At 37.8% G+C, this 11,871-nt stretch overlaps 2 protein-coding genes across 2 annotated transcripts; one reads left to right on the forward strand and one right to left on the reverse strand.

Annotated features, from left to right (window-relative positions):
• Window positions 1-368: 368 nt before the first annotated feature.
• LOC137257952 (trypsin-like) lies at window positions 369-4,672 on the reverse strand. The gene is made up of 7 exons (XM_067795466.1): window positions 4,603-4,672; window positions 4,186-4,266; window positions 3,564-3,711; window positions 2,832-2,950; window positions 1,712-1,840; window positions 1,284-1,435; window positions 369-515 (listed from the first exon to the last, which is right to left on the reverse strand). The coding sequence occupies exons 1-7, from the start codon at window positions 4,670-4,672 to the stop codon at window positions 369-371; spliced, it is 846 nt and encodes a 281-aa protein (XP_067651567.1).
• A 1,576-nt stretch (window positions 4,673-6,248) lies between these two features.
• Window positions 6,249-11,240, forward strand: LOC137257416 (trypsin Blo t 3-like). Its single transcript, XM_067794750.1, has 7 exons — window positions 6,249-6,324; window positions 6,653-6,772; window positions 7,664-7,859; window positions 8,595-8,713; window positions 9,878-10,024; window positions 10,509-10,669; window positions 11,085-11,240. Exons 1-7 carry the CDS (start codon window positions 6,249-6,251, stop codon window positions 11,238-11,240), a joined length of 975 nt encoding a protein of 324 aa, XP_067650851.1.
• The last annotated feature ends 631 nt before the right edge of the window (window positions 11,241-11,871 follow it).

Raw genomic sequence — 11,871 nt, forward strand, 5'->3', positions numbered from 1 at the left:
TAAAGGGCAACGACCTATAAAACATCAAAATATATAAAACACAAGTTGACATGACTGAAACGTATTTTCATTTCATAGGTCCGAGTTTTACCCTCGAGTTAGTACATTAAATAACTAGAAACTAAAACATCATGGAATGTAAGGGGCCACGCTTTCTCTGTAATCGTACTGAAAATCAAAATCAAGCGAGCTTTTTGCCCTTATGCTCTACGAGAGGTTTCCGTCCTCGCTGAGCTCGCCTTAGGACACCTGCGTTACCTTTTGACAGATGTACCCCAGTCAATCTTCCCACCTGGCAACTGTGTCAGTCTGATCATGCATCTGTTTCAAGATTGATTGGTGATACATTTTTCAGACAGGTGATCATATTATTTGACACTGTTGATCCAGGATGCATAATGTGCAACTTCAGTGTATACAGACTTAGTGTCTATACAGCCTCTGGGTGATATGCTGATCGCGTACAGAAACCACTTATTTTCTCGCTGAATGATCATCGGGACTCCTGAGTTGTCCTGCAATGGTAAAATGGTGTTTAATGGTACGCTATAATTTAAAATTAATCTGACAATTTATCTAATGACTGAATATCTATGTGCATATGATATTAACGAATGAATCGAATGATTAACGAATGAGCCTTCGACGTGTCGAGCGAACCATTTCAACACTAGGTCACCCCACCGCCCCATTAAAGTATGATCTGCGTTGAACAGGACCTAATCCTGCAGTATCAGACTGCGAATGTGGGAGGAACTCATGAAACCATGCGGGTCCTATTGTTTTATCCACTTTGAGGAACCCGCGAGCATAGACATACTGCTAACAAACCATGAACCGTGGTCGGAGCAAATATTGCTAACATACCAAACTGAGACTAAAGTATTACTTACCTGACAGACTGGTGCAATAGTATTACGTACCTGACAGACTGGTACAATAGTATTACTTACCTGACAGACTGGTACATTAGTATTACTTACCTGACAGACTGGTACAATGGTATTACTTGCCTGACAGACTGGTACAATAGTATTACTTACCTGACAGACTGGTACAATAGCATTACTTACATGATAGACTGGTACAATAGTATTACTTACATGATAGACTGGTACAATAGAATTACTTACCTGACAGACTGGTACAATAGTATTACTTACCTGATAGACTGGTACAATAGAATTACTTACATGGCAGACTGGTACAATAGTATTACTTACCTGACAGACTGGTACAATAGCATTACTTACTTGGCACACTGGTACAATAGTATTACTTACCTGACAGACTGATGAAAAGGCGTTGGACCTCAACCCTGCACAGATCGAATGCTGCAATGACATCATCTCCGGGTAGATAAACTCACAATTCTCATGACTAATCACTGGCACCACAGCTGATTGCAGTCTTGCTCTTCTTTTGTTCCAAAACCCTTACAGAATAACATAAAAGTCATATTATATTAAAACATCATTTAAGTATGCGATCAAAATGGTGTACACAGGCTGAATGCACAAGTAGTATAGATGTATCCCATAAACAGGAACAGAAAAAAATGTTTTGCTTGTTTCTTTCTTAGCCATGATTAGAGAATATACATGTACCTTCTTTAATTGTTTTTACATTTCAGGAAAGGAAAATAATGGAGATGAACTGTACAAACGTTTTCATGCTGGCAATGATATAAGGTACAATGCAACTTTCTTACGTCCAAATCCTACGACTGTTACTAGTTCTCCCTTTTCTGGATAGGTTGATATCCCAGGTATACATATTGGTTGAACACATGGCTTAAGCCGAATCTTCCGCTGCAAGGTGAGAACTGCAATGTCGTCTTCTGAAAGTACAGTACGGGCACAACATTACCGCCTCTAATGATATCACTGGCATGTTTTCATATATCATCCTTGTTAGGAACGTCTACTTGTTTTAACAGAATCACATGATCTGTGCAGTTGTCTTTAAAGTGTATGACACTTGCGAACACCTGGTATTGTTTTGTCTCTCTATTGTGCTCAGTACAACTCATTTATAGATATAGATCATTTATGATCATAGGATAATGTGTTGTACTAAAGGCAGGAGCATTTTAACACAATTTCAATGTTCCACTTCCCCTAAAATTCTTATGGCAACTGATGTTTTCACTCATATGTATTTAAGAATGTAGGATATGAATGAGACTGGACTTTCATACTTGATTTAAACAAAACACATGGAATCATTGTGTAAAGCAAAAAAAAAAAATTAAGCCTTTGTCAGATGGAACTGTGCATGGAAAATAGTCTTAGGATATGTTCAGATTTTGACCACAGTACTGTAAAATGTTGGCGCTCTATATTTGTATATTTGTAGGTATTAACGATTCATTTTCGGAACCAGTATTCACTATTTATTACTATTGGCGGTTAGGTACCTTTAGTGCTGTTACTTCACTGTATAAATATTTCATTCTATGAAATGTCGTCCGTCCACAATAGTCATCTTCAAAATATCCTGAAGGCGTTTTGAAGGGATTAAAATAGTTAGCAGGTTACCGTTGAAAAAAGTCACAAAAGTCCGGAAACTCTCCGCACTGTGGCCACTCTCTGACAAGGGATTTGGCCAATAGAAACATGCAGCTGTTATGTATATGTGCTAAGGATGGAAAAAAATTGAAAAAGGATAAAACATTTAGCAGGTTTGCGTTGAGTAACACCCGGTATTTACGCTATTTGATAATGATTCATGAACGTATGCCCATCAGATAAAGGAATTGTGAAAACCGGGAGATTACGTATGATTATCGACAATTTACAACGAAAGTTTCCTGAAAACTTGAAACGTACTTGGCAGTCCAGTGCTTTTGTACTTTGGGTGACGCGTGAAGGACTTCAGGTCTATGTAGGTAAGCTGTCCATTCTCTTGTGAACCCATTCCGACATGGACATCCTCAGGGTCGAAGTACCTTACAACGACAACAAGGAATGCGATGCATACTAACTGCATCTTGTACAAACATTTTCCAAGTAACATTCAAACCGTCTTTTCTTTACAGTGAAGAGTGAAAAGTGAAACGTCACGCAAATGATATCATGAATTCCTCAGTAACGCTGCGGTATTTTCCCAATCAGATTTGAAGGAAATAATATATTATTATTTAATATTATGTGTATGCAGTTTAATTTTACTTTCAAAAGTACTTCATAAAGGAGTTGTGAATTTGGGAGGCCTGTTAAATGCATGGAAATTTGTTAACTTTAGATTTTCCGTCTGAATATCAAATACCCCTGCAACGTATATGGAACATGAAATGAAGGTGAATTCGCCACGTTTTTACATAATCCCGAAGACTAAAAGTACAACTGATGACCTTTATCTTATCGTACAGATCGAAATATGCTTGTAGACTGCACGTGTGTGCAAAAACGGAGCAACTAATTCAATAGTATACAGTATAGTATTAGGTGACCCTCCTCTAACCATGAGCTGTCATTTGATGGGTTGTAAGTTAAGATGAATATTTATGGAATTACACCACCAACAAACTTATCAGTTCAAATGTTGTGTAAGATCGGTACCTCTGATTGAAGCAATGGGCAGCAGTAATGACATGCCTTTCGTCTATCAACGTTCCAACACACATATCGGCATTCCTTTTCTTATCTCGAACTCGAACTATCCAGGGCTGAGGACATTTTGTGCTCTGCACTCTACCACATGGCGATACTGGAATATATATATATATATATATATATATATATATATATATATATATATATATATATATATATATATATATATATATATATATATATATATATATATATATATATATATATATATATATATATATATATATATATATATATATATGATTAAATTCAATTTGTTTTAATGCATGCTAGAAATGAAACAGAGAAGGATTCTTCTGATCTATTGATGGTATATTTGGACGAAGAAATGGTACTAAGATGCAAAAATACTGTTATATCTGACTTGTAAACACTTATGTTCGCACAAAGACATCACAAAAACACATATATTAATTAAAACTAATGCAAAGGTATATGTGACTGAATTGATATAAATTCTTCTTAATATTTCCTTTAAGAAAACACTGTCACTTTTAGAATATTGACTTTACGAAAGCCCTATCCAGTTTGGATAAAAGTACTGTTAGGATGGTGTGAATGTACTTACATATTTTATCACAGTCGAGAATGTCATACAGTTGTCGGGAATGTGAATCATGAATGATATTGGTCAGGATTCTGCACAATTCTTCATAAAATAACAAATAAATTAGATCTGCTGACGCAAACAAGATTCCTTCAACATAGAAATAGTTTAATCATTATATATTCCTGCAAAAACATTTCATGTAAATAATCAAACACATTGCTACCAAGCCAGTTGAATGTATGCACTGTTCATTGGTCACAATACTAAATTCATATTGCACGAAAACAGAGAAGATTATCTTTTAATGTAATTATTGTTTTGAAGCAGCAACAAAAGGCAGTTTATGTTGAAAAATGTATAAATAGTACATGTTGTATCTCTATGACATGCAGTCACATACTGAAAGGTAATTAATACATTATTACATTCACCAACCTTCAATTCTTTGTGCAGGATGACAATTGCATGAGCAGCACAATAGACCGATGACAAGAAGGAATCGCATTATTGAAGATAGTTGGCCACTCAACATGTTCACGAGATGATCCTGTCTGATTCTCACTCCATGGCTTTTGTATGTTGTACCTGGGTCAACATCCACAGGGTAGGACTTAAAAGCTAATCGGTGGTGTTTTTAATCAAAATACAATTAAGATCAAAGGAAGCAAGTGAACACACAGATATCTATTGGGACGGTTTCCGCAGTCAGTCAAAATTGAGCAGTTTAAAGTTTTAATGGAAGTGTCTACCCTCAACAGCAATTACGGCTTACGCACGTCTCATTTTTTAAAAAAAAAATAATAACAAGACATGATTGCTTTTTAAATTATTGCTTTACGGATGTAAATATTGACAGACCTGTAAATATTCCAAAACAAGCTTTTTGAAACAATGCATTTATCTTTTTCACAGTATAATACTGGTTTTAGTAGTTTATATCTGTTTAAAACAGGTTGTGAAATGTATATATTTAACCTGTGAGTGAGGTTTAACTGTATGTCCACTAGTCTGACTAACTGCCCCATGACCATGAGCTCAGACACCTGTGGCCAGGATACTCTGGTCTGCCCATCCTTTGTCTTTTTTGATGGGCATTTTAGATTTTGAGGTGATGACGAATGATCATAATTAGAGTGAAGCAACTGATTTGCCTTTCACATAATAAAAAAGATATATCCATAAAATTGTCATCATTCTCCTACCCATCCTTTATAAAATTTAATTCGAAGAATTCCTTTGCAGAGCATTTGGACATTAAACCACATTGTAAAGAATATTTGAAGATCCCCAGTGAAGCATTCAACATTTGACGGTATATAAGGAAATCGAAATGACAAACTCTTTTTAAATTAAATGTATGCAAATTAGAATGCCTACTGACAAATGCAAACATGATCCCTGGAAAGGAAACACGTGCCCACTGGAAATTTTGTCTGAGTCTATTGTACTATTTTGACTATATAATGAGCACGTATGTGTTTCAATAGTGTTAAGCTGTGCGATCTGGTTTGTAAACACTCGACTCTGGAACAGACACGACTCCGGGAAAGTACGAACATGTTTTATAACTGTGGATAATCAGTGTCGCTGGATTTAGACCCGTGGTAGGTATTCGGAAGGCTCCTCATGTTATATTCACGCTAATCCTCACTAAACATGACGTAGGCAAACCTACATATGTCATGCATAGGTTATTTCCGTGGGATTTGCCCTGGTTACCTAACAACCGAATACTGTTATGAACTACAAATAAGCTATGCGCAAACCACTGCCTTAGCATAAATCTTTGTAGTTTGTTTCAAACAATCATTAGTTTGAAGGTTCAATTGCTCGTTTGTTACCTGGGTACATACTTCAAAGCGTGCAGCTAGACAGATCTCGGCTGACGCTCTCCCGTTAATTGCTTTTGATAAGAACCCGGATTTGAGTGGGTATCAATGAGTTGGTAAACATACGATTGTGTTAAGGCTTGGTATACTGAGCTGAAATTTAAGCAGAAACGGGTCTTTGTTCTGTGGCACCGGTCATATCCACAGCAGATGGGATGAATATGATCTGATATTGTGAATTACGGGAGCAAGATGGTAATGACTTCGAGCATAGGAAGAGGCGTGGTTTTGCGTGTTACTATTGTGAGCGTCTTATGCTGGTTTGGAGGTAAGCCAAATGTGTGTGTGTGTGTGTGTGTGTGTGTGTGTGTGTGTGTGTGTGTGTGTGTGTGTGTGTGTGTGTTTGTATGCCTAGCCCTGTGTGTGCATTTGACTGTTCGTGAATAAGCCTTGAGTGTTTACAATGCATGTCATTTGCCCTTGCAACAATGGAATTTTATTTTTCTCTAATTTCAAAGAGCCAAAATGACAATGTGCTATTCCCGTGGTCATGTAAACACATCCTTTGTGTGAAGCACATTTGATTCAAGAAATGACATTGTGAAAAGTGTTTTAATGATGTTTCATTTAATTTTATCAAGTATCTCATATTTCAGCTGCCCAAGACAGAGCATCTTTCTGCAATTCTTTTCTTAAATGTATCGGCTCCTCGCTGCTCTGCCCTGTGTTGTTTGGATACTACAACTGCTCCGATTTCAACATTCAGAGAACCGCTGGTAATGTATTCGTGCATTTCAACTACTGGAGGTGTTAGGCGAATACAAAGATATGTATATTTTCAACAGCAGTGCCTCTTAGTTTCATGGTTTATTTTAGACTATGGGTCAGCATCATATAATTTATTGAGTCTTCTTTATTTTTGTTTGTTTGTTTTTTTGGGGGGTTGTTATTTTTTTTTTTTTTTTTTTTTTTTAATCTTTTTTTCGGGTGGGGAGATTCTTGGATCTATTTCAATAGTTACAGAAGACACAATGGGTAACATTTAATGCCACTAATCAAATGTTCGCGGCTATTAATATTGTATTGCCGGGGAATGAGGTAGCCTAGTGGTTAAAGAGTTTGGTCGTCATGCCAAAGACACGGGTTCATTTCCCCACATGGTTACAATATGTGAAGCCCATTTCAAGTGTCCCACGCCGTGATATTTCTGAAATATTCCTAAAAGCCGCTTAAAACCAAACTCATACACTCGACATGCCAACATGCCCGGTGATATTGCTGGAATATTGCTAAAGGCGATGGAAAACCATACTCAAACCACTAGGACGTACACAGAATTCGTATAAATGCCATTAATATGTTGATTCAAAGTTTGTGTACTCAATTTGATGTGTGTAGACAACGTAAATCACCGTAATCAAATTCATTCTTCTGGAACAGCCAAGATATATGATTATTAATACGTCATAAAAAGTTAAGTTCATGATTATTGTATCAAAGGTACAACGTTCCATGCACTAAATTTTAAAAAAATGAACATTACATATACAAAAAGACAAAAACCTTTACCATAAAAGCATTGCCCATCAACAACACATAAACTTTAAAAGAGTAGTCAGTTACAATATGTTAAAATTGTTTTAGATCATTTGTCTGGTTTTATTTAGAACCGGCATGCGGGGCGAGCAGCGTAACGGGTAATGCGTCACGATACGTCATGCCTCGCGTTTTGAACGGTGTAGACGCGGAGGAGAGAGAGTTCCCATGGACAGTGAACATCGTCGATGATGATGCTGCTATCAGCATGTGTGGAGCCTCCATTATAAGGAAAGATGTAATCCTCACGGCCGCCCATTGTGTCAGGTGATGCCTCTACTTAGGATAGGGCAAAATAGCAAACAAAACTTACTGATTTAAATATACCATTAAAAAGTAGGAGATATTGGATTTACAAGGAGCATAAACTGCAAATGAAACGTTCCAAACCTACATTGATTCCAAGGCTCCCTTGTGTCGATATTTCACGCTTTTAGAATGTTCAAGAAATGTTCTTTCTTATCTATTTACATATGAATTATTTCGCCTATCCAATTCAAGAGAACTAACTTGTTTAGAGGAAGGTCACCCCATACGAGCAGTAAACAGACTGATGGCGTCACCCATGAACTTTCATGAATCTGCCCAATAAAGTATGTACACGGGCGAGTCAACTTTCCTCCTCTTAGAACTATACCGAAGGTCACGATATTCGATGTCTGTACTATATATGTCTGCCATGGTACAGCTACATGTATATAAGTTTTAGGTTTTTGGCATCACTCGTGGGCAGAATTTCATGACTATTTCAAATCGTTTATCACCTTTTAATGTTTATAAATTTAATTTAATGCGTGTTTATGATATGGATAGATTGGGAATCTGTTTTAGCCACGATGTCTTATTATGATTAAAGGCACTGATAGGTATTGTTCATTTGTCAGTATGAGTATATGGATTTATTAATAGAACTGTGAATGTAAATGTGAATACTGTTTTACATAGCTATAACCTATACAGCTGTAACCATTTTCACGGTAAATAGAACGCTTGTTGCTACAGTTCTGTTGTCAGAAGCCCAAGCTCCTTGACAGTTGGATATGGATCAACAAAAAGATCTAACCTCGTCTACGTCCGGGCCAGGCGGATCATCATCCATCCGGCTTATAACAGTAGGAATGGTACGGTAATTCCTAATGATGGCATGCCACTCGCACCTTCATAATGGTGTATACCTTCTCGAAAGTACAATACTAACAACACACCGCTGAGTATATCCAGAACAAATCGGGCTAGCAATTCATCTCTAGGTCAGACAACTGGTTGACTATATGGCCAGCGAGCTAAATCGTGTGGCTACAATTACTTAACAACCGTTATTCAACGATCTATAGAGATATTAGGCTATTTTGCAAGCACATCATGCTGTTGATCACTAGATCATCTGGACCAGACTCGATTAATTACATATTGGCTCCATATAGTTGGAATATTGCTGAGAGCGGCGTTAGAAAACAAATAATTGCAATTTCAACACATGGTCTAGACAGTCGCTAAAGAGGGAACAGCATCAGATAGGTCATAAAACGGCTGCGGTTGAACAACTGTGATCGCAGACTTAACTTGGATGGGTAACCATCACAATAACCTGGCGCCTGAAAGGTAGGGCTTCTGTCAACACTGAACCGTGTTCAACACATGCAGTGTGAGTTAATACAAGAAACTTTGTTCACTCAGTGAGAAGAATAGAATGAGATGAAAATGAGACTGTTGACCTTTTAGCACCCCAAATAGATTGCATTCTAGTCAGGAAGCTGAGAAGGTGTGCATACTGGTTGTTTAGTGTTGTCGTTTAGGCTAAATAAAAACAGTGACATGTCTCTCGGGCATCGGCGCGTCCCTTTTATGTGTGCGTGACATTTTTCATTGCCATTTTAAAAGATAATTTTGACTTGGCAGCCACCCGATCATCCATTTGTCCACTATAAGAATGAGTGTGACTGAATCTACAACTCATCAACATGTGCTAAACTTCCCAAGCTGTATTTCTGAGGGAAACGGGAAAAAGTATGTTCCTCCCGCGTCACTTTTTTTCACTCAAAAATTCTTTACAAAATCCTACCGCCCTCGTCACCTTTGACAAAAATTTGCCCGAGAAACATTTTTTTATACAGCCTTATCTCGTCAGATTTAGTGACTTTGTTGGACGAGTGATATGCATCTGTACCCAATGCACCAGCAAAATCCTACACAAAAAACACCTAGTTTTATTTAGAGATCTAGAATATGGCTGATAAGGTAAATCAACATTCATTCAAGTCGTTACTATTGCTTCCATTCGCCAGGGGACAATGACATCGCTGTTGTGATTCTAAATGAAGCCCTGCCTCTGAGTGCGAAGACCAATCTAAGAAGTATATGTCTACCCAAAGCTGGCACCTCTTATGACAGTAACCGTAGATGTATCATCGTCGGATGGGGAATTCAGAAAGGTAAGTATTTCTTTAAATAGTCAAGGCTCAATCGATTGAGATCACTTTGCAAGAATTATGTCATGACCAGTTCCAAGGCATAAATAGGTCTTGACGATATTATTAATCTGTATCTTTCAGTGATTATATTTCAGCTGAAACAGTCTCTCACATTTTCACGAACTGTTTGCTGTATCGCAGTCTTGCTTTGTGGTCAGTGACGGACATTCTTTCGAAATAAACAAAACTTAACTATAGACTCATATACCACTCCACTTCTGAAATTTAAGCCGGTATATTCCCGACTAAAACTAAGAATAACTTTCATGGAAATGTGTTCTTTTATTAACAGCTAATAAAATTGGGCGATCTCCAATACGATTCGCATGACGACTTCACCAAATGAACGTCTCCGCCAGAATCTTTCTATGAAATGCTGACATGCATGACAAAGAGATGCCACAGGGTGTCGCCAAGTGACTCAGTTCTCACTTGCTCTTTTCAGAAACCGATAACAGTTTTCCTGATGTTCTTCAAAAAGCAGCTGTGCCCTTGGTCCCCCTGAACACTTGTCAAAGATCCTATGCAACCAATCCTTACATTCTTGTCTCGGAGAGACACCTGTGTGCCGGGTATTTAGGCACTGGAGGAATTGATGATTGTACGGTGCGTGGACATATCTTGGACAGCATGTTTTAAGCAGTCACATTTGATACCCATCATCTGTGAATAAAAATATTGTCCGAGCGGAATTCCTCACTAGATCTTCGGACTTTGTCGAAGGTCAACCGTTTGGCTATTTTTTTTTATAATTTAAAAGGTCTCAAATATGAAGTAATGTTTTTGTCCTATTGCCTTTTTCACGGGTCTTTGCACAATGACAGCACACACGCAGTCATGCAATGATATATGATTGGTTATTGTTAAGTTAACATAAGAATGACTTGTATGTGAACTAAAGAGAGTGTCAACAGAAACTAGTTTTACGCCGCACTCGGCAATTTTCCAGACATATGGCGGAATAGAAACTAATTAGTGGTGTCGACTGAACTGTTTCTGACACATTCAATGATTGTTCCAGGGTGATTCTGGAGGTCCACTGATGTGTCCTGAGGGGGACAAATGGGTTTTATACGGTGTGGTATCCAGAGGAAATGGTTGTGGCCGAGCTCAGTCTCCAGGAGTGTATACCTACGTCCCACAATATGTTGGCTGGATATTGTCACAAATACCTTAACTACTGGAAGGAATACCAGCTCGACCGTCCCGGTGTGTTACTGTAAGCTGTACACTGAACACTTCTGAATCATGTACATCAAAATTACTGATGTAACGCTAACGCATTTAGAATGCTTTTGTATCCTCGTGGTTTCTCTGCATAAGCAAATGGTTATGCATTATTTAAGATGGAATATGTTGGATTAAAAAGACTTGAATGTTACATTGTCTGTAGATTGTAGATACAAGTAATCTATCCCAAAACAGTTGCCTCCCTTACTTGCATCAGGATTTGTGAATAGTGATTTTCAGTGACAGTTTCGTCCTGATTAAGATAGAGACTTCATGTGTGAAGTCTTCACCTCTCCACAACAACCGTTAAGTTCCAAAATTAGCATTGGCCGAGTATTTAGGATGAGAGTGATTTCCATGCAATTACTGGTCTTCTTCAAACTGAATGCAACGTCCGATGAAAGACAAGAGTGAGCTCCCTTTATATGCCTAACTCTCAATATATACAAACGCACACGCGCACACATGCACATACACATTCATACGCGCACGCGCACGCGCACACACATACACTCTGAACAGTCTATACACCTGTAGTATTGTGTAACAATTAAAAAGCTATTAGGTCACACGACACT

This window comes from Haliotis asinina, chromosome 12, assembly GCF_037392515.1.
Source record: "Haliotis asinina isolate JCU_RB_2024 chromosome 12, JCU_Hal_asi_v2, whole genome shotgun sequence".
NCBI classification, from domain to species: domain Eukaryota; kingdom Metazoa; phylum Mollusca; class Gastropoda; order Lepetellida; family Haliotidae; genus Haliotis; species Haliotis asinina.